Source organism: Thermobia domestica, chromosome 1 (assembly GCF_964235325.1).
Source record: "Thermobia domestica chromosome 1, izTheDome1.hap1.1, whole genome shotgun sequence".
NCBI classification, from domain to species: Eukaryota; Metazoa; Arthropoda; class Insecta; order Zygentoma; family Lepismatidae; genus Thermobia; species Thermobia domestica.
In genome coordinates this window covers 242938677-242963926 of record NC_137454.1, presented here as the reverse complement: position 1 = coordinate 242963926, position 25250 = coordinate 242938677, and the positions used below count along the sequence as shown (strand labels likewise).

Below are 25250 nucleotides of genomic sequence, written 5' to 3'. Positions count from 1 at the left end.
ACCGATGGGAATGGAACGTTAGAATCCTTCCCCAGAGATTCTTGAGTTAACGCAGAACAAACTTTTTAAATGTATTTTCAAGACTTCATTTTAAATACGTATAATTTCTGATTTTTCTTTAGGGTACGGTTTTCCTGCCTAAAGAATTGTTTGTAAGAAAAGCGAATAGCTTGTCAAAACATACTGTACTTGCTAACATTGCCACAATAGTAAAATCCTAGCTTATGTATGTGGGAATCTGAAGGAAATTTTGGAACTGATTTTTCTATTGCAACATTCATCTTTAACACATGCAAAGTAGAAAAGGACAAAAAGGTCAAAGTATTGGTATTTGCAGTAACGTACGTTCAGCTGTAACATTTCTTAAAAAAAAAAACGGAAAAGTTTCTTTTTTTTTGGGGGGGGGGGGGAAAGGGGGCCGTAACTTACTTCGGAAATTGTACTTTATGCGCAGAAACATTGGTCTGTCAGTGTATTTCAAAGTGGCAAAAGTGAAAATGTGTTGTGTGGTGGTATATTGATTGATTTATAAATGTGTTTGTTAATATTTATTATTTCTTTTCCATTACATCTCTCAATTAAAGTAAATATATGCTGAACTATAAAGAAATTAGGTGGATATATTCCGTGTACTCTCGTATACCTTCCTGAATAGGTTTGTAGTGTTAGGTTTTCCTGAAATACTTTATCAGTACTAGTGAATATAAGGCCTGTTCGACACGGAAACATTGAAAAATCTTATCATTACTCTATTTTGTAGAGGATTCTATTGAGCGATTGAAACTACTGTATACCTTTTAGTGCACTGACGGATTGGGAAAGTTTAGAAAAAAGTTAGAATATAATCGACCAAACCTATTATTTGGAGATGAAAACTAAACTGTGTCGAAATTCCAAAGTTGCTTTAAAGCAATAAATCGCTGATAGATTATAAAATGAAAATATCATTGTTTTGCTTTTCTCGCCTCTTGTATGAAGGGAATTAGCATGTGACCTGAATTGTGTAACATATTTGTAATATCTGATGGGAAAAGTAAAGAAATATGAGAACACTAATAAACACATTAAAACTGTGCTGAATTTAACTAGTATGAGCAGCAGAGGCGCACCCACATGGAGAATCTACCGGGTTCGCATAACTCCTTAAAACTTCTTAACGCGACACTATTTCATAATAAAACTATAATTGCTTAGTACAGAAATGACTGATGTAGCCTAAAGATTTGATGGTACACTTTATCTGTGCTCTTTCTTTTCTTAAATATATATATATATATATATATATATATATATATATATATATATATATATATATATATATATATATTTTCTTAGAATATAGAAGGCAGAACTTAACAATTAAACATCGTTTCTCGGTTGTAGAATTACATCGGATCAATCATACATATATGTAGTGTCTTATAGTATTGAATCCCCTCCCAAACTTGGACTCATCCAACAAAATTTTATAGATGCGTACCAAATGTTCTATCACGATTCGTTCGCATGATTATTTCTATTAAGACATACAATCTTGTAGAAAAAGAAGTCACATTTGCTCACTTTTGAATGATTGCATCAAATTTTGGGGTGTTTAAATATGTTGTATGTCTCCTAATGGAGTCCGAAGATTCTATTAGCTCTGGTGTTTTCTATGGTTTAGTTGACTTCCTGAAGTGCCCCGTCCTCCACATTTGAACAGTGACAAGCGTAGATATTCATTTTACACCGACCTCACTCACGCTCGCCCTCGCAGTGGCAGTTGGCCCTCGCCCTCGCGAAGGGAATTGTTCATCGCCCTCGCGCACCCTCGCTCTCGCACTAACAGTTAACCCTCGCCCCCGTGCTGCAAACTTGTCCTCGCCCTCGCGTACCCTCGCCCACGCGAAGGGAGTTGGCCATCGCCCTCGCTCTCATAGCATTGAGAGCGAGGTTATTTGAGGGTGAGGAAGCCCTCACGGGGGCTTCTCTCGCGAGGATCAGATCTTCAATTTTCCAGTCTATTTGCTGAATTATTTTCTTAACATACGTCCTAAACAAAGAAAACTAAACATACCAGTGTACAACTTACTCCGGATCACCTAAAATGGAACAAATCATTGACACTCCACGCTTAATATTATAATGAATTGTTCAGATAAAAATTGAATTGAGTTTCCTTTACATCTTTCGGTGCAAACTAGTGTTGATCATGAGACGAGACGAGACGAGAAATAAGGTTTATCATCTCGTCTCATAAATCTTATAGAAGTCTCGTCTCGTCTTAATTCTCGGAAATTTCTTCATTGTCTTGATTCTCGACGACTCACTTCTCGTCTCATTCTTTAAATTTACGTACAAAATGTATTTCTAGAAGTTCTTAGTATCCTTCTGCGTCACAACAGGTGTAAGAAGGGTGTATCTAACAACCTTTAAACCACATTTATTATTAGAATATCTTGTGATTTGAGTATCTTTAAATGTTCATAAATGCTCTTCATTGTGATCGTACAATCACTTTTATCAATTTATAGGTTTTACATACGGATCATTTAGCATTAAAATAGTGTTTGAAACCTAAGACTTGGATGAACTAATGTTGCTCACAAGATTCGAAAAAGTTCTCATCTTGTCTCGTTGTGCAAATTATAGGAGTGATAACGGTGATGAGGTTTAAAAAAGTGTTGTTTTCAACATATTGTTTCTTATAATCATTAACGTATAAGAATATATATATATATATATATAAGATTTACGTAAAGGATTGAGTTAGTTATTTGGACGAAATTAGTTTGGTGAATTTCATTTACAATTCCAGCAATAACACCCTTTGTAATATGTAGTATATATTTCTTATGTGCAAAAATCATTGACCCACTTTTAATGTTATTTTTTGTGTGTTGAAGTTAGTTTCTATTTTTACTAAGATAATGAGGAAGACACCTCTACTAAATCCAAAGAAATTTCTGCATCAGCACAGAACGAAGTATCGTTTGCCCCTCACCCTAGCGACACCATATGCGGTGGATTCAGATCATCAGAGAAAACTTTCACTGCCCCCTCCAGGAGCCCGTCGTGAATCCAGCCCTGGGTTCCAGTCCTAGATTACCTCTAGGCGTTATAGCTGCAGATAAAAACTTTTCTTCGGGTACCGTAAATTGAAGGTACGTTCTGACGACTTTTCCAGGAAATGTGTATTGCTTGGTGAGTAGGTAATATTGTCTATTGTATCATAATAATAATAATAATAATAATAATAATAATAATAATAATAATAATAATAATAATAATAATAATAATAATAATAATAATAATAATAAAGATAAAATGTGTCCGACCGAACTTTATTACTACTGCATAAGAACGAATTAAGAAATTATCATATTTAATGCAGTTTAGCAGGACAAAATGTCTTCAAACACATAATTAAAAGTAAAGGCTGTTCCTGAGGGAAGTAATATAGTTAAAAATTTAAAGCTCTCTTGCTTCAAAATAAGGGGATAAAAGGTAATCTAATGGACTTAGAAGATGCAGGGCCCGATTGGGAACACTATTGCGGGATTCCAGGTTCCCAGCTAACTTGCATATATATTGCATATACTATATTGCCCAATATATATATATATATATATATATATATATATATATATATATATATATATATATATATATCATCCTGGTGTTCATGGACGTATCATAACATTTAATATCTATTTTTACAACAGAAGTTGGAAACGTAAAGAAATAAACTACTGCTCAATCAACTTCAGAACATGTAGCTTGTTTCCAGAAGTTTAATACAAACTATTCATTTAATAATAATAATAATTCATTTAACGGCGTGTTATGTAATCTATATTATCATTTAAGATTATAAACTAGAAATGGGATGAGCTTATAGGTTTGAATTTTATAGCTTGATAATGGATCACTTTCCGAAACGAAATTGACCAATCCCATTTTTCTTCTTTGTTATATTTTATTTTTATTTTTTATTTATTTATTATTATTATTATTATTATTATTATTTCCTCTACGAATATAAAGAAACTTTTCCTGGCACACTGTTTATACTTTATATTTCTGGTCGCTGGCTAGTCTGGCATACTGGCACTACTATATACAAAGAATATAAACTTTTTATGGCACACTGTTCAAGGCTTTCTAGTTTCTGAGTTCAATATTGTGTATAAACAACATTCAATATGCAATAAATAGTATCAAAATTTGTGTTATGTAAATAATTTTATTGCCTACCTGAAGATTTCTAGAATATTAGGTCCATTTAAAAATGTAACAATTAAACTTTAACAGTAAATGCATTTGAATTATTTAGAATTACTTATTTCTTATATGAACAGCTTCTAGCCAATCTCGTTCACACAGCTTGTAGAGTCTGAATACGTGCAATTGTATTGAAAAGAGATGACCATTGTACTGATATAACATGTTTTGGGAGAAAAAATAGTAGAAGATAAAAAAAAAAAAAAAAAATCTTGTAAAATTTAAGATTGAGTATATTTTTAGTGAATTGCATTAAAATTAAACAATTTAAAATATGTTAATATGATACTAAAATGTATTGGAAGCTTATGGTTTGTGCAAACTCTTTTGTTGTTGAATTCTTTACTTTTGGCATCTCTCACAGTTGCAGCATCTGCGTATCCATATCTGCGGTTTATGATAGTATGAATTGATAAGTAGAGAAAAAGTACTCGTTGCATATGAGTTTTCTATTTTGTTTCGTTTTTCAAAGATAATGATGAAGGCGTTAATGACGACCAGTTTTCAGCGTAGGAAAGCATTTCCATATTTAATTTTGTTTTGTTTAGTCATACGAATACAAATCGTTTCTATTAGAACTGGGATAATAAAACAAGAAGCGAAAGCAGACTTCCCAAACAAACTGTTTCTTCATCACTAAACTATCATAAGTGTATTAAACTAAATTAAAACGACATCTTTATTTCCATGTTTTTTATTTTTCATTCTATTCATTTGCCTTCTAGTATTGTACTGAAATTGTCAATTGATACGTGACTAAATTCGACAAGCTACATTTTCTTACAAATTACAAAGCACGGTAATAAAAAAAAAGAAAGAAAGAAAAAAAGATTTTTAACAAATCCTTCCCAAAATCCTATATTATTTTAATTTATTATGTAGAACGACATATACCTACAATCGAGCAAGAAAGGTGGATCTTCTATTGTATGTAAAAATAGCAACGCCGCTAACCTTGAAGTACGTGAGTATACATTTAGTTCTCTTCAGAACGATAATATAAGATTACTGCATATATACTGTGACTTTATTGGATCATATGGTTTGAATTATTCCATTTTAATTTCAATTCATAATATATACGTATTATAATTTGATTGCTAATTCCAAATTAAACAAACAACATTAACTTTTACCTCTATTACTTGATCCTTCTGCTTTGCGTTATTTTGAGCCATCAAGTAAGAATAGAGATACACTGTTCTCCCACAAAATTTAAAGCGAAATCGCAATGTACTGAAAACACAAAAATGGAAAAGCGTTTATAACATTCACTTAGTACGAAGTTACTTGGTACACTAATTCGCGAAGACTGTAAAATCTAGTACCCATCAACGTTTAATTATACAAGTATTCGTTTTCATTCGCCATACGTATTTGGGGTATCATTATATTCAAAACCAAAGCTCGAAGACTATCAGAGCGCTGAAGTTCGTTAACGTAATACGTCTTCACTTACAGAAGAATTATATTAGAAAGTCCTACCGAGGAATTTCTTGCCATAGATTAGAGTTAAATTTAATAAATTAATCATTTGTTACCAACTTTTGTTAATAGTAAACTTAATTTTACTTTTCGGTCTTTACAAGCTTAATCGAAAAGTGTTGCATAAATGCCACGAAATTAAGTACTGATCACCATCTGGCCGGCAGACTGCTTATTTAGGATGTCATATTGCAGCTTTAATTACATTACATGTGATTACAATACAATAACTCGTATTTTGACATAACTTGGCATTCTGTTTATTTTAGCAGTTATCAAAACACACACCATTTTCAGTATAAGCTTGATGAAAGTTTGTTTTAACATACTAAAGTATAGTGAAGGAACAGAAAACTCCGAGCTACCTTTATTAAGTTTTATATTTTAGATGAGAGCATATGAAATGCTAAAAACACCACATAAAAGAACCTATTGATGGTATAAAGGTATCATTAATAAAGAATAAGAAATTACTATTAATTTATCAACTAAATGTACATAATCTACAACGGATATGGTCAAATCTGATACAATAATTTAAGAAATGCCCTGTAAGACGCTCATGATATCTGTTTGTGTGGTTTCGGGTTCGATTGCCAGTGAGCACGGACTTCGCATACAAATATTTGGGATTTGAATGGTTAATTTGGAGATTAACATCCACTTTGAGTACTGAGGTTATATGAGATATGGACCTAGTGGTTTACATGAGATACAAACATATGAGCTTTCACCGAGAAAAAACAACCCAGGTTTTCCGTGTCGAAGAGCCATATACCAACAAGAAACTGTCTTTCGTGATTTCTTTGATCCAATTATAAAGTTCTTATGTAAATGTATAAACAAGAAGAATTGAAAATATCCCAAAGTGAGTATGAAGAACAAACTACTGACAAGAAAATAGTTACATCATCACGCAATACTAACGAAGCACTTTCGCTAAAATCTTCATTAGATATGGAGTAAAAGGTGTAGGAAGAAAATATAAATTATATTACAAGGAAGTAGGTTTGATATTCAGTGTGTATAAGATGAGCAAAATACTAACTGTTGTAGCGTACAATGTCCAGAAAACATTGAGCACTGATATAATTTCCTCTAAGCATGTCTGACAAATTTATTGCCCAAATAGTACCATTAACTAATAAGAGGATTACATGATTTGGATAATAAGTTCAATGCAATATGGTATGTGATATTTGAAGGTGTTTGAGTGATTATTACTCGCTAAGTCTTTTCATGACGTTTGAGTTGTGCGATGTCCCTTTAAAATGAGCGTAGTATCAATGAGGACATAAACTCCTTTATAGGATGAGACAGAGGTGACATTTACATCTCCTAAAGTACCTGTGTGAGTGTGTACTTTTTTCTTCAGACAGACTGTGGTCGAACCACAATCATTAAGAAAAAGATAAAGCAAACTAGGGTAATAGCAATTCTAAATTCATCGTTTTTTTTCCTTGGTGACACAATCTAAATATCTTACGTCTGTTTCACATGCTTATATTATTTCCGTACTCTAGTCACATAATTCAACGTCCAGCAATATAAATAATCTTGCTCTGGCCTCTGAAGAAATCCTTTCACATTAAATTATTTTCTACATATGCTATACGAGGTTTGGTATGAATGTTAACAAATAACGTGAAACTAGTGTATATCCGTTTTTAAAATTTTGGAAAGTAAGCTTTCACTATTTTCAAAATGCTATGAAATGAAGTTATAACTGTTTCTGAGATTTTATGAAGCAAGTCACAAACTTTATACAGTGTAACGAAAGCGAATAGTGTTCCATTCGATTTATTAGCAGTTTGTGAAAAAAAAAAAAAAAAAAAGTTGCCTACTTATGTTGTTCGATATAGTTAAGTAAAGTGCATGCAGTGATGTATGTATATATTTTTTGTATATTTCAATTTTTGTTATTAACATGAAGAAACAATTATATACAGTATATATATATATATATATATATATATATATATATATATATATATATATATATATATATATATATATATATATATATATATATATATATAGATATAGATAGATAGATAGATAGATAGATATAGATATAGATATATATATACAGTGTTTTATTTCTAAAAATAAAGGTGCCGGCATGCTGGACCTCAGCTTCATAATGGTTAAAAGGTTGCATACCTTTCAGGGCAATAATAATATTAATAATAATAATAATAATAATAATAATAATAATAATAATAATAATAATAATATCCAGTAGCATATGAATGCAGTCTTGTAAGTAAAAACTCTTAGGTACATATAAATAAAAGTGCTTTAAAAATGTCTGATTCTTACACCTTAATTTTACAATACAATAAACGTAATGATAATCAATATTTCTTAGTGATTTGTATTTTTGCTTTTTTCTCTTTTTGTAAACGGGAGAAAGTAAGCTGCTATTGCTCCTTTTCAAAAAGAATCAAGAGTTCCACAAATACTGAATTTCAATAACAACACTCATAGTAAATTGTTCCCATAATGTTCTCCAGAATATTAATCATGCTACCAAAATGTTCTACAAACTTCTACTAAATTAATGGATGAACCTTGCGGGAAAAAAATCTAGGGGATATTTTCACTTAATTCTCTTCCTAATAATGAATAAAAAAAATAATTGAATGTATTAACATAGGAACTGAGCAAAGGCTTCTCTGCGGAAAATGCACAGAGGTGGAGTCCCAACAGAATTTTTGTACTAGCTTTCAGTTTAGTCGAACTTCAGCGACTGACAAAATTTGTTGGAATTATTTCGTTGTGGGAGGTCAGTGTTTTCGAAAAAAAAAAAAAAAAAAAAAAACCTAGTCGGTTCAGAGCCTTATGGTTTATGTTACCGTGATAAAAAAAAAAGTAATGAAGAAAGGGAGATGCAAGGACGTGCCAGCGAGAGAAGAAACAGGTCTAAATATTTCTAGTTCCTGAATACAATTAACTGACTTCAAAAAAGGAACAAAGATTCGCAATTTTTTCCTAAGAAAGAGAAAGGAAAAGGAAAACAATAAAAACTACGATTTTCAATAAAACTATATATTTACTATTCGGTATTTTCGAAGTTTCTTGTCTACCCCGTTTTTAAGACAGAAGAGAAAATATTCCGTTCTCATTAAAAAGGTGTCGGTACACCGTACCGTATATATATATATATATTCAGTGGCGAATCAAAGGGGGTCTAGAGGGGCTATAGCCCCCCCCCCCTTGACGCTTAGGTATACACTGAATACTTGATAGTACTTTACATGGACAAAATGAAAAACGGACATGTTTAGCTTTCTCTTGAAGAAATCCTAGATTTACGTCATTCAATGTATGCCCTGAAGACGAAAACACTATAAAATGATGAAGCAAAAGTATCTTCTTTTTCTGTATGTCCTCAGTCCATGTGGACTGAATGACTGAACACTAACTTCAAGAGTGATGTAATGTGTGGATGTTCAAGCTGGTTGGTTTGTTTCTTGATTTGAATTTTAACGCCCCCTTTAACATCAAGGCTATATGAAACGTGGACCAACAGCCTGAAATGAGATCCAAATCACATAATCTTCTCCACCGGAAATTTAACACAGATCTCCCGCGACAACGACGTGTATGCTTAATTATATAGCCTCGAGGAACCTATGTTAAGGTTAAGTAACAGTATCAAGATTTTGAGACGAATCTTGTCCTCAGGATACAAGTAAAAAGAAGAAAATGCCAGAAAATAAAAATGATCTGTTGTCTGTCGCGATCCATATATATATATATATATATATATATATATATATATATATATATAGACCGTAAATACGCGCGTAATTTTCGCCCGCGCATAATTTTCGCATCCCAATTTTGAAGGGCATTTTCTGTATATTTTATTTTCCTCGCGTAATTTGCGCACGCGAGGATTTGACAGTGATTTCTAAGGTAAGAAACTTCTTAATCAATTTTTTAATGTTATTTTTCTACAAATTTAGAATTCGTTGTTTGTTGTCAATTCTTGCTACAAAGAAAATGTGTACCGGTATTTTCGTGTTATTTTGACTGAGGAAAAAAATAGATGATCTTCACTGATGTGGCTAATTTTTTTCCCGCATAATTTACGCACCCTTGTTTCAAAACAACTTTTTTCGTCTAAAAAAGTGCGAAAATTACGCGAGTAAATACGGTATATATATTTAGCTGCCTTTGGTGCATTGATTTTTGGTTCCATCCCAGCTCGCGCCAAGTGAGGTTTGTGGTGGATAAACACCGTTTGTGTGGGTTTTCTCGGGGTTCTCCCATTTCCTCCACTTTCTTCATTCAACAATTTCATTCATTTCTCACCCATCACCATCTCCTTTAGCCTAGCTGGCATAACTGTGTAAAACTTAAAGATTTCAGTTTTTCAGTAGCATAGCTAGGACCAAAATTAGATTCCCCTAGCCCTAATCTGGCCATACCCTTAAAATTATACTGTTTGTTTGTATATTGAAGACCGTTTCTTTCCAGCACCAAGGGTATATGAAATGTGAACCTACAGTTCCGAACCACAGTAATGCGTTCAAGTGTCAATGCTTTCGAACCATATCCCAAAGGCTCGTTTGCTAACTACTAGCTCAACCAAGAGTGCTATAAATTGTTATCTTTAACATACATTTACAAAACAATATAATTGATCATATGTCAGTAACCACCACCTTAAAACGGAAATAATAATATAAGCGAAGCAACTTACCAACAGCAAATGACAATCCAGTGTACTCATAAAAATTTGAAAATGGGAAAATAGTCCCAAGCGCTCCAATTCCAGCCATAATACTGTCACCTATACCTCCAATTACACTGATGTCACTAGGACGAAGTCGATGAACACTGGTAGGTACTTCGGGCGATTTTATGACTTTACAGGGAAAAGGAAAAGATTCAGGAATACGATTCTGCAGTCTATTTTCTCTATATCTGTGTACCTGAAAAGAAATAATAACATTACTGAAAATGCGGCAGTCTAATAATATTCGTACATAGTAGATATACTAGCGACGTTAGCATCAAAAAACAATATGTTAATTACCGTAGTTCTTCTTTAATTCACTTCAGTAAAATAATGTTTCGATTACTCCTTGTCCCATGGCCGCCTCTAGGCAATTTGCCGCCCCGAACAATGGCATAATTTTCTGCCTCTCCTTCCTACAGAAAGAAAAATCTTAAACGCCACGATTTTAAATAGGCTACTTCATCATGAACAACGAAGGGAAAGGAAAAAGTACATCCACTCGGAAAGCCCTAAACACTACAAATACAATCTCGTTGTGTCTATTTGTTTTCTTTAAATAATAGTCTATTATATTAGTTAAAGATATAGCAAACACACTTGCAGAGGAAAGATGGTAATCCTTTTTATACAATTTAATATTAAACTTTTATCTCAATATATATCAGTTTACAATTCCAGTGTAACTAGCTCTTTTATCTTTATTTATAGATTTTCTCTCTACATCTGTTATATTTAAAAAAAAAAAAAAAAAAAACCTTGTTTCTACCTTCAATGATGAGGAACGTGATTGTAACAAAGACAAGACTAGTTTTCATATCAAAACTGTGATAACTAACTAAATGGAACAGGTGTTCGCTACTGTTCGAGAATTGAGTTTTTGTATTTGACAATCAAGCGATTCAGCGCTGGAGTACTGTCCATGTGGCCTTAAACTAATGTGACCTAAACATGATTTATGAATGTAGTATTCAAATAGAAAACCAGCTTAGTAAATTTTACAACCATCTTCATGAAGTCTGTCTCCAACAAGAAATATTTATTTTAAATAATACAGTTATGAAAGATTTTGCTGCCCTTCGAAACTTGCCGCCCCTGGATGCATTGCACAAATGGATGTATTGCACAAATGGTAGAGCCGGCCCTGCCTTGTCCTGTTCCTCCTACGCCACTACATATTATTATTATTATTATTAGTTGGTGCGAATAAAATTTATTCTACATAGTTTATTACATATTTAGTCTCAGGTCCTACCTCAGATAATTGAACTAAGTGAGAGATAAGTATCTACTTGGAAAATTGCATCATGTGTTTTACTCACTCTTCAATAGTAGCAACTACCTACCTTCGGTGTCCAAAATTGTTTTCCACCATATTGCAAATGTTATTTTTTACATGCAGAATATCGCAATATTTTAAGAAAGAATACGAAGTATATAACATATTTTTGTGCTTATATCTATATAAGTTACCTATAACAGATAAATAATTGGCAGAAATATATACGAAAAGTAAATAAAAGAGAAAATATTCAAACATCACCATATTGTTCTTATGTCGCTTCAAAATACAACTAAATATGTAGAAATTACATAATAACCACTTTCAAGAATTACATAAATTTATATGTTATTAATTTTCAGCAATTATTTCTAAGATATTAATACAACATACGAATATTGGGAGCATTATAATGCTAAAGAAACAAAATGTATATAGAATAATTAGAAGCAATCAATCTTCTTAAAGTTCTCCGAAGTAAGGAAAGTTCGGTTATCTCTGTTTTAGAAGTTTACGAGGTCAATCTTCCAACCGGTCGCTAGATCGATGAGTATTTTGAATGCTTTTGTAAGATATTATTTCAATATCTGGATTTTAGTGCAAAAATCGATAACTAGATTGATGAAACAACTTTCACTTCTACTAAGAGAAAAATTGCAAAATTTGAATATCACACAGAAAAAAGACTTTTTTTTACTTTTCTTATTCTTATTTTTGTTTGTTGGTTATTGTTTAACACCCCTGTATAGTTTTTCAGCACCCAGGCTATATGAGATGTGACCCACTAATTAAAATTGAATCCGAAAGACTACTCAAGTTTGTATCCCAGACAAGCATCCCCACCAGGAATAGAACCTGGAACCATTCGTACAGGAGGTATATACATTAGTTATGAAGGAATATCTTATTCCTAGTTTCGTACATTGATTTGACAGAAGTGTTATTTAACTCTGTTTACTTTCTTTTATAATGAATATGACATGCGTACGTCTTCAACACTATTAGCATTTGACAAATCTCACTGAGAGAAACAAAAAAATATGCGACAGTGTTAAAGCTCATGCGTAGTTGCCGAATTGAGAGAAACGAATTATGTTGAAAACCTAAAAATTGATACTGAACTAGAACTATGCGACCTTTTAAGGTGAAACTGATACGAAGTATACTCTAATGAAGTTCCTCATTATGACATTAGCAAGACGACAGTACGTACACACAGTAAATTTTAATTTGTATTTGGCTAAAACATTTTCCAAAGATAAGACATATGTCAGTTGATATCACACCGAGCTTAACAAAATGACATGTTTAAGAGTAAATGCTGATGCGTAGTTTACGAGAAAATTGATAGAAACAAACTTTCATGACGATGGAAAGTATGTCGTTCGTTACCAACGATAATTGATAGTTCTGATCGAACAGATTGTTCATATATTTATGAACTGTATAGATTAACTTCTTCACGGATATGACATCAAATGATGCCACATATTTATCGGGAAAATAATCCGAATTTTTTTCTCACGAAGAAGAGTGCGAACTGAAGGTAAGTAAAAACAAGTGCTTCAGAATATTATTTTTACTTACCTTCTGTTCACACTCTTCTTCGTGAAAAAATTCGGATTATTTTCCCTATAAATATATGGCATCATTTGATGTCATATCCGTGAAGAAGTTAATCTATACAGTTCATAAGTATATGAACAATCTGTTCGATCAGAACTATCAATTACCGTTGGTAACAAACGACATACTTTTCATCCGTGAAGAGGTTAAAAAAAAAAAAAAAAAACCGCTGCTAACTATCAGATCCGTGGAGTGCACTTAGCGCCCGTAGATTTAGCGCCCACATATAATATCGTGTACTTAGCGCCCAGAAAATATTTGATGCTTATCAGTGTGCTAGGGTTGACCAAAGAGAGAACTAGTTTATATGTATAAATGTAGTTTCGTACTCAAATCATCTATCCCATCCCCTCTCTTTTGACGACTAAAGAACAAAAATTTTTCACTTGAAAGATCCTGCCTAAGGGGTTTTAAAACTTCCTGCACAATTGTCATGTCACTTTTAAAACCCCTTAGGCAAGTTGAAAGAAATGTGTTCTTTTCTTCCTCTTCTGTTCATCACCGTCAGCTCTAACACTCTGACTTTTCATGTACATCTGTAATTACGTATAATTTAATTACGACTTAAGAGCATTACCATATCACCTATGAGATTTTCATATATGGATGTGAATTCATGTGCCAGCGTTATTTTAAAATTTATATAGTTTTAAATAATAATAATTACACGCATCTTAATGCAAATACTACTGCATAGAAAACAGCGATTATTTATGCACATTGCATAACTTCATTTCCTATCGTAAATACAGGGTGTCAAAAAATTCAAATGCCAAAATTTGCTGGGTAATTCTTTATATCAAATGAAAATAAAACGTTCTAATGAACATGTGTCAAGTGTTATAAGCCGCCCTAAAGGCAATCAATCACATTTTAAACCCTAGTTTAAAAATAATGGAACATATCGTAAGTAATTAAAGAAATTCGGCAAGAACTAGTATTTCTTCTATCTAAATATCCATACAAGGATACACTTTTAACCCTAGGACCACGGCCGGCGATTAGGGGGCAAAGGGGGGCAGTTGCCCCTCCACTTTTTGAAATGACCCATTAATGTATATAGTTTCATTTGGAAATATAAAGTTTTCTATGTATTATTGGTCCATAGAATACAAATGGTGCCATAAAATATTTGCCGTTCCATGAGTACATATTGGTTATCTTTCCGTGAAGTTAAGAAAGCTACAGAAATTGCGTTTTAAAAATGCCACTAAAAATGGCCCAAAAATTAAGCTGTTGGAGCGAGACAATTCGAGAGTACTTTCATTTCATCTTACAAGGGCTCGATATGTTAGTAAGCCGCTCTGGATCTAATTGAGATATCATTTCGCAAGAAAAGAAGTCCTTCACAAGTTATTCTTTAATTGCACAAAAATCGACAGTTCCTAAAACAGTTCTTTTCTTGAAAAATTGACAGTTCTTTTCTTCTTTCTTATAGTAAGGAATTTTTTGATTTGATTTCTTTCAGTTTAACATCCTGTTCAGCAGCGAAGCTATATGAGACGTGAACTTAATGATTAACGTAGAGTCCGAACCACGTGAGCTCCCTCCGGGAATTGAACCCAGGTCTCCCACGTCAAAGGTGCGTACGTTAACCGCTTAGCCACGAAGGAGCTCAGTAAGGAATATATAATTTTGCAGTGTAATATACGAGTTTAGGGGTGTACATATAGTTTTGTTATACAATTAAATTTAGTAAATTCAACATAATTCTAGGTTTTAGGATTATTTTGTATAACTGGAATGTGGAGTGACTAAGTATTGTTGAGTTTTGATGTATTCCAAGAAAATGAAAACTGTATCTAATGGCAACGAACATGTTTCGGGAAGCTGCAAAAGTATTTCTTTGAATGTCGTAGCATATGCTTGTAGTATTCACTGTCTTTCTAAGAGTAATAACACATATAATAACATGCGTGGAATTAAAAATATAAGTTGTTCATTAATTTCCAGTTTCAATATAACTTTTGCAGAACAAGCCTTATTATCCATTACTATGATTATTTGATTAATATTATCCTTTCTATTTATTTGTTTTGCAAATTTGTTATTAAATAGGTCCCTAATCTGATCACAATTTTCCAGACAGAACTTTAAGATGCGTGATTTTATGATTTTTTTTTTTTTTTATTTCATGAGCAAGGAATCAGATCTCTTCTTACACCTTCGTTGTATAAGAGTACAAAGAGTTAGTATCTTGTGTTGCTCTTGTCAATTTACGTAACAAAATATGAAACAAGATATACGGTATTTTAACTGAAAAAGATAGTTATACAGTTATACAGCCTTTAGTCTATATAACAGCCTCCTAATAGTTATACAGCCTTTAGTCTAACAAAGTGTTACAAGCAACCAGGAAAAGTAACATTGACATACAAATACTGTATTCAGATCATGTCTTGCCTCCCCACTTTTAACGTCAACCGCCGCCACTGCCTAGGACTACCAGGTGGGTCCATTGCACTCGTACGCATACTTTCTTTAATAATTACTAAGGCTTAGTAAGTATTGAGATTCTATGACATTTCCCTGGTTGTGTTCTTGTATTATGTTATTTAAGTATTTTTTTTTTCATTTCCGTGATAGTTTTTAAAATTTATAGCATTGGGTACCGAGTGGGTCCATTAAACTCGAGCCTTAATGAAGAAATATGAGGATAGATTCAGAATAGATTGAGATTGTGGCTCGTAGCGGAGTGAACGTTCTGATAATCTTCTAACTGTCCCAATGAAGTCAGATATAACATATTGCAACTTTATGTGTTATTATTTAGTTTGATTGATTTAATTATTTGCAATTTTTCTTATTTTAGTAGCAGCTTTTCTTTATTTATTCACTTATATAAGTCCATTGTCAGAAACATAATAGTTGCTTTTGTCTATCAAACTGTATTAATTTTTCCATTGTATGCAGTTGCGTATCCAGGGGGAGTTTCCCGGGATATGAACTCCCAAGAACCAAAATTTTAAAAAGTTGCTAGAATAAAATCTAAATTTGCGCTTTCAGTCTCCACATTAGCAAAAAAGTTTTCCGGAGTAGGACACTGACCCTCCCCCTCCCCCGAATAGAAATCCTGGCTTTGCCACTGATTGTATGTAAAGTTTTGTTTATTGTTAGTGTGTTTTGATCATTGCACGTGGTAGACAAACAGATCACTAACAATACACATCACTATTGATGGTAGAGGAGGAATATTTTTGGTAAATCAATAAACAATGAAGAAATTGATTCCCGACAGACGATAAGATATTAGCAGATTTTTATACAAATGCAACTGAAGTTTCTTGTTCAGGTACCAATATTGAAATGAGACGTTGAGTAGTTTTCTTATTCAGAGGATTGGTTAGAAGTTTGAAGCGTAGCACCCTATAGCTAATGCAAAAGCACGTGCTAATGCAAAAAGCAAAACTCCGGAGAAAAGCGATCCTACATGGGCTGCCTTATGTTTTGATGACAACATCGGCGCTATTAGAATACCTGATGATGAACTGTTCCTAATTTGTGAAGTTGCAGATTCTTCACACACTCTGCAATATAATTTTATTCTTACATATAATGTGACTGTAGACGAACAATTTCTCATTTTTTGGGTGCGCTGTCTCTTTTGACAATATATACCCAGTAAGATCACCCATTGCAAAACACAATGCACAACTATCCTGAAGTGGTCACTTCTAGAGCGGAGGAAAAACTCAAAGTTATCATATATTACAACACAAGAAAATCACACGTTCACACTAACAATCATTTGGCTATCTGTTAGATTACAAAACAATGAACAAAATGGCCTATGACAGTATTTTACATAACTTATGTAAGTGGACTCAACACTTATGGTATTGTGTCATCAAAGCGTAATTTCAAACGAGAAACAGACATTAAAAAAGTTTGAAATGCTGTAAATTCTTCATTTCGTCTGGTTAGCAGTTCGCCAACGTTGAGAAAAAATCACGGAGAATGGAAGCTTCCCTGCATACTGAAGAGGAACAGTCTAAGAAATTCTCTCCAGCAAAGAGGGAGCACAAAACAAGAACTTTCTGCCGCAAATGCAAGCTACATGAATGCACTGACATGTAACATTTTCGAAGTGTAACACTCCGATTTTGATAAAATTTGGCAGGTAGATATTACACATGAAATAAACGAATACGTGTTTTTCTTTTCTGGGGAAAACTGTTTTAAGGGGTAAAAGCCTCCACCCAAAATTTGGAGAAATTTGAGGTCCGAAAGACAAGAAGAAGTTAGCCGGAGTGAATGAAATTGTGCACAGATATTATAAACGTTAAATGATGGAATATGTGTTTCGTATTTTCCTGGGAAAAATGGCTGGGTGGGGCACAGACCCCTTCAAACCTTTGATCTCGAAATATCAAAAGCGCTAACAACAGTACGTCAAAAATGCCTACTGGACATGGAGAATTGCAACGAAACTATGTTTACATTTCATCACGACTTATCAAAGTGCTAATTAGTGTAGTGAAAAGTACCTAAAAAGACATGGAGAATTGTAAAACAATTACCTGTGACTAATTAATTTTTAAATTTTGTTACGCAGAAATAAGTTTTCTTATTGCAAATTTCAATATTATACTTCTGAATAGTGTTTTACTTCATAATAAAACCTTCCTTTTGCAAAAATAATAATAATAATAATAATAATAATAATAATAATAATAATAATAATAATAATAATAATAATAATAATAATAATAATAATAATAATAATAATAATAATAATTAATAAAAATAATAAATAAATAAATAAATAAATAAATAGGTTTGTATTTAGTTTTATGTCCCATGATTTTGCCAGGTAGGCTAAAGAAGACTTTAATTTACTGATTATAGTGGAATCCGAACGACTTTGGTCATTCAATGCTCTCCTACCAGGAATCGAATCTTGAACCTCATACGCCAAAGGCTTGCGTTCTTGCCACTAGACCAGCGAGGAGGGGTAAAACAAACATATATAGGAATATGTAAATTAAACTCACAACCAGACGTGGCTAGTGAGGGAAGTCGTAAGCCAAAGCGTTCCAGACAAGTCACACGAACACGAAGTACATACTGCAGCACTTGGGATTGGCTAATTTTTACAGGGAGAATGAGAAAGTCCGATTTCTATGGAAAGGTGGACGGATTTGTTTTCCTTCTCTCTGACAAGGGTTAGAAGTGATGGATTACTTACAGCAAATCGTACCAGAAGAAACTGAAGAATTCCTAATTTATTTTGATCAACATTACGCATCAGGTAGTATCTGGAGTATGCGACTGTCATCTTACGGTGATCTTACATTTCAATTTCTTTGCTAGCCTCTTGTTTCCTCGCAACATACCCGTTCATATAGCAACATTACAGAAAGAGACACGAACGAGTAAATTGATAGAAGCTTCGAATTTGAAATTCCAAAAGGTTGAACCTGTCCATCCTTCCTTGTGGATGGACATTACAAAAGGATGAGGCCATGGTTTCAACTGCATCGAACAAGAGCAGTGAGATGAATTACCGAAGAAGAGGGTAAAATGGAAGACGACTAGCATTCAAAGGCGCTTGTTCAGCTTAGTGATGGATTATTCTAAAAGAAACACCATACTCGTTCAATATCTGATTGGAATTGATTACTGTATAAGGCTGTAACTTTAGGGTATAATGTGTACAATAAGGTTCGTAGAGCGATTAACTTATTGGTTCGTAAAGTAACGTTCTTTTTATTATAGAACGTTACGTTGTTTTTCAGTGCTTGTAGTGTATGATATCAATTGCTTAACTATATAGATTTATATTACGCATAAAGCTGTGAAATATGTATCAGACTTAATGTGGATAGCTTGTTAGATTTTTTTTTCTGAAACTGTGTAATACCATATGATAATATGACTTTTTTTCTTTTTTAGTATCAAACCCGATGTTGTTATATAGTCAGAGTTACCATATGGCAGGTTTTTACCGGGATAGTCCCGGTTTGGAAGCTCTTGAAATGAAATGAAATCTTTGGATTTTACATCCCACGATTAAGGAGGTAGGAGTAGGATAGAGGAGACGGTGATTGTGAGAATGAATGAAATGGTGTAATGAAGAAAGTGAGAGGAAACGAGAGAACCCCGAGTTTATCCATGCATGCAGCGTCTGACTACCACAAAGCCCATTTGACGCAAGATGTGATCAAACTAGGGACCCCATGAACCAGATGTGAGTGTTTCTACCACTGAACTACCGTGGCCTCCATGAAGACTCTTATCCCGGTGTTTCGCCAGTTTACATTTTGTCCCGGTTTTCAGTCGTGAGGATATGTTCACCGTTATTTGTATGCCTTATCCTCATTGCATTATTCTAGATTACGTCTGTTTTACATAGTTTTCACATTAAAAGCTACATATGTAATCTTAGTTTATAGTACATTTAAATATTGTAGAGCATTGCATACCACGGAGTACAGTTACATACATGCATACACACACACACACACAATATATATATATATATATATATAACTACGTTTCTGCGTTTCACCCTTTCCCCCGGAGGTTATGATTCATTGAAGCGTCATAATCAGTGCTATTGGCTGGTCTCTCTGTCTCTCTCTCTCTCCCTCTTCATAACAGTTTTACTTAGTGGACGCTAAGTACACGGAACATGGATGTAAGAAAACAACAGGAATTAACGACCTGTGGAAAGAGTGGTAAAATGAACTGGACATCCCTGATTGTGAGATAAAATCAATATAAAATTCCTTCTGTGAGCCAGAAACACTGGGCGCTAAGTCTACGGGCGCTACAAGCACGGAACCATCAGATCATGTCTTCTCTTGACGCTGATACATACAGTCCTAGAAGAGACACACACATACTCATACTCCTATAATTACGAAAAAAATATTTGTAATGATGTCTGATTCAGAAAAGAGCCTTTGGAGTATTACCGAAGTTCATACTCGATTTACTACTCCAGTTCATACTCGAGTTCAGGCGATGTATTGCAGCAATTCGTGAGAAACATCACATTCGAAGAAACAACTTTAATCTAATACTTCAGTCTTTTGCACGAACCGTTATCAACGGAATGTCAGGATAAGTGAAAGATATAATAAATTAAATAATAATAATAATAATAATAAAAAGAATAATGAATAACCTGCTAACACTAGACGCTTGGACAAGCCATCTGGTGCTAGCAAACTATCCATTATTTTGTCTTTCACGTATCTTTACTTACCTTAACAGCTAGAGATATTGTGGGATCCTTGGTTCGATCCTAACCCACGCCAAGTTAACTTAGTGGTCGACAAACACCGTATGAGTGTGTTTTCTTGAGGGTTTCCCGTTTTCTTTTCCTTTCTTTAGTAAATCATTATCATTCATTTTATGATCACCATCTTGCTTAGCCTTGGTGCATAATCGTGAGACGTTAAACTAAAGAAACCTAATAATAATTATAATGTAGAAATAAATAAAGAATGAAAGTATGAATAAAAATTAATTCAATTGCAAAGGAAAAAAAGTCCCTTTTTAAAAAGAGATTAAAATATATTATATGAGAGATATAGTTGGTAAATAAATCAAATATATTTTTGTATTTATATACACTTTAAATATCACAGAGATTTCAGATGAGACTTAAGCATTAGTGTTATAGTTCTCTGTTTATAAGTATTCTCAAGTAGCTGATTTTTCAGCACGTTTTTATTTTCTTGCAAATAAAACATAATTGTAACGCATAATCAAAATTAAGCATAATGGCATATCATCCAACTATGAGTGGTTAATATGGCAAGATCCAGTATGTGCTGTACCTCCTTGAAGTTTTGTCGAATATAGAGTGCTATTTACTGATGTTGCATTGTTATAGATAATATGATATTAAATAAAATTAACAAAGATCACCACTAAACGAGTACGCTTCACATGAAGTTATAAAAGTATTTTACTTACCGTACTAAATGCATTTACTTTTTGAGTAGCTGTGAGTAGAAGAAGTAAATGCAGCAGTGCTGAAACTCTCTCCATTACCGCTAGAGAAAGAGATAGAGGAAACAATGATATGCTTTAATTTATTATTTCAATTAGAAAACGCATGTAAAAATTTCATTAAATTATTGTGTATAGCAAGTGCTTTTTGTGGCGTTACGAAACGGTACGTACTGACAGCATATTTTTCTGAAGTTTATAAAACATTGTAATTTCTCTAGCTATTTGTTTATTTTTGTATTTATGATATGACTTTTTAAGTTTAAATCGATTTGAAGACTGAAACAAGAATACATAATATTATATGTGTTTCAAAAATAATGCGATGAACATGTTCGTTCCCGATTATTTTTTTATTTGTTTAAATTTTTATGATTGTTTTCGCAACCAATCATAGTACGTAAAATAACATATTTATGGTGGTTACCAATACTTTTGTTTCTTCAGAAAAATGCACTATGTATCGTGAATAAAAATTGTTACCGTAATTACGTCGTATATTATTTCTCTATAAGTTGAACAGTTTCAAAGTCTAGCGACGTTGTTGTTTGTATATATAAAAATAAATAATTTTCAGATACAATAGAACAGCTACCTGTCTTGTTGGTTTTTGGTATATGCCATCCTACATAAGATATTAGAATAGTATTGGATACTGAGAAAGGTTTGTTAAAACATTTTTTACTAGCGAACTACAAATATGTCTCTTGATTATATGCGACAACAAATATTACATGAAACATCTAATTTTTTTTTCATTGTACAAGCTTTGCTTTCAATAGACTTAAATCCGATTTAAACTCCTCGCTCAGCAAAACAATATGTTTATTGTAAAAATTAATAACGTGTAACAGTTTCGCCAACTATCCACTTGGCTTCATCAGACACTATCTCCATTGTACAAGCTTTGTTTTTAGAAGACTTAAATCCGATTTAAACTTCTCGCTCAGCAAAACAATATGTTTATTGTAAAAATTAATAACGTGTAACAGTTTCGCCAACTATCCACTTGGCTTCATCAGAAACTATCTCCATTGTACAAGCTTTGTTTTTAGAAGACTTAAATCCGATTTAAACTTCTCGCTCAGCAAAACAATATGTTTATTGTAAAAATTAATAACGTGTAACAGTTTCGCCAACTATCCACTTGGCTTCATCAAACACTATCTCCATTATACAAGCTTTGTTGTTAGAAGACTTAAATCGATTTAAACTACTCGCTGAGCAAAACAATACGTTTATTATAAAAATTAATAATGTGTAATAGTTTCGCAAACTACCCATTTGCTTCATCAGAGAATGTCTGATGAAGCCAAGTGGATAGTTGGCGAAACTGTTACACGTTATTAACTTTTACAATAAACGTATTGTTTTGCTCAGTGAGTGGTTTAAATCGAATCTAAATTTGTTTTGTTGTGATTTATTTATTTACGTATTGTATGCATTAAGAATAACAGGTCAAGAACAATGATGTTGTCATATCGAGAAATTAATCCTCTGAAGTACTCACAGTTATTGGATACTTCTTCAAATCGTCAACAGATAGAGCAATTACTTGGAAAACGAGGGACCAGAGTTGTAGAGTTTGGTAATTCTCCGCTAATCGGATCTATATTTTATTTTTTTAACCTGTTTTACATACAATTGAGATTATTCCCGGCTACGCACATATGTTAAAATTACAAAAAAGATATACATGCTTTGACTAAAAATCTTGTAAATGCAGAATTACCTTAATAGAAATGACTTTTTATACACATATACACATACCAATAAATTTCAAACATAATTAATGCAGAAGGAAATTTATGTAGTGCTTTCATAAAACTCATTTACGGAATAATAATATTTAATAACTAAGAAGTTATAAAGCTTCGATTTAAACACAGAATATGTTTTACTTTGCTTTAGAAATTAGGTAACTTATTGAAAATTCTCTATTAATGTATTGTGAAAATTTTCTATTAAAACTATTAATGTATAGAGTATTGTGCTAATGACGTTATTATTTTCTGTGAATAAATGTTTAATAATTGTAGCAAACACGATAATTTTGTATAAACAGACATAAAGAAGATGCAAAGTTTTTTAACCTTGAAAGATAGGTTCGCAGAAAGTGTTTTGCGACTATTCAAACATAACCTTTAGTGCCTTCCGTTTTAAGCAAAAGATATTGGTGCATTTGCTGGAGTAACCTCAGAAAATAATACAATTTACAATTTACAGTATTAATGACTGGAATTTTACATAGTAGACTGAAAGTAAGGCTTGTGTGTGACACTATTTCTTAGCCTACGAAGGACTAATTATTTTTTTATTAAATAAAATATATAATTAATTTAATTTAAAACTAATATTAACGCCAATAAATTTAGTTATACTAGAAAAAATTCTTTTTTATTTACCATTACGTAAGGAGTATGTTTATTTTGAAGAGAATAATAAAATCTTAGTAAAGTAATTTTATCGTTGTTTAAAGTTAATTTATTGCTAATTAACCAATTCGTTAATCAAGTGAATATAACATTTAGGTCATTTTTAATATTTTGTCGTGATTTTCCAATAGTGCGAAGGACATTTTAAAAGTAAGATCTACTTTATAATAATAAAATAACTAAGTAAAAATTTCGAGTATATTACATTTTAGAAGATTCTGCGCATCAACATAATTTCCGTTGATGAAAAGTTTTCCACCTGAGAGTCCAGTTCATCCGACACAAATTTGTAGAGAATAGAAAGTGAAGCTTGCGGAAAATTCTCTGAGGGGATGGAAATGTCGAATCGTCTGTTTTCACGAACCTTGATCTCTACTACACACAAAAGATCGTTAGTGATTACAGAGGGCGAGCCCGATTGTGACTTATGATGAACATTCTTCCACCCTTCCTTAAATAGTCTCAGTCATTTGCGAATTTTGCTGTCACTCATATCATTTGATCATACACCTCACAGATTTGCTGATGAATTTCTGTCAGTGTCGCAGTTCTTGCAGCTAGGAATCGAATTACAGATCTTATTTCACAAGAGGTGGTCCACTGGATCTTCTTGAACTTTTTCATCGCGCACCATAAAACTCATACGCTGCCGATGCTATTTCAAATTCTTTATACTCAAAGGACTATGGCTCAAATGTGCAAAATTACGAACGTTCTCGCCTTACTTAAATATTGCCAAACGAACCTTATTTTAATAACGTCCCTTGTAATAATATTGGTGTCATCAGAAAATAAAACACATTTATAAGCCAAAATAGCGTGAGTATAATAATTAATATATATTAGAAAAAGAAGTGGACCAAATACTGATTCTTGTGGTAAACTATTTAGCATTTTTACCTTTAGACGAAACTTAATTTCTTCCATAATTGCAAGTAATATTTAATCCACTTATTAGCAGTTCCTTTTATACTACAAGAACATATTTTTAAGTGATTATAATGTCTATAATGTATCCAGTGCTCTCTTCCTAACAAAAACTGCCGGTACTTACTTCGAACACGTTATTCTATGCATTCTGATTGGCTGCAAAGGCAAACGTCAAAGAAATGAAGGAAAATTAAGAAGTGAAAGAAATTAACACATAATGCTATCTATTAATATTATCTTTTTAATTTGTATAATATACTCTTGTTCTTTTCTTCAAATCGACTAAAATTGAAAACTTCATTTCTTTAATAAATAAATAAATAAATAAATAAATAAACATGACTAGAGAAATAGCTTTTTCAGAAAAAAAGGTGCCGGTATTCTTTACCATTGGGTACCACCAGAAAGATGCCCTGAATGTATCTAGCAAAGTTTCGTACGTGTAATACTTTGTGCATTTTAGATAATACATTGTAAAGGTATAATATAATAAAGTAATATAATTTTGGGAATA

At 32.6% G+C, this 25250-nt stretch overlaps 1 protein-coding gene across 1 annotated transcript in view; it reads right to left on the bottom strand.

Moving 5' to 3' along the window:
- LOC145679261 (phospholipase B1, membrane-associated-like) overlaps nucleotides 1–21410 on the bottom strand; it is a 45657-nt gene extending 24247 nt beyond the window's left edge. The window contains exons 1-2 of the mRNA XM_081749851.1: nucleotides 21336–21410; nucleotides 10463–10694 (exon numbers count right to left, since the gene is read on the bottom strand). Coding sequence (XP_081605977.1) covers nucleotides 10463–10694; nucleotides 21336–21410 — 307 coding nt within the window. The remainder of the gene's footprint in view (nucleotides 1–10462; nucleotides 10695–21335) is intronic.
- Nucleotides 21411–25250: the final 3840 nt, after the last annotated feature.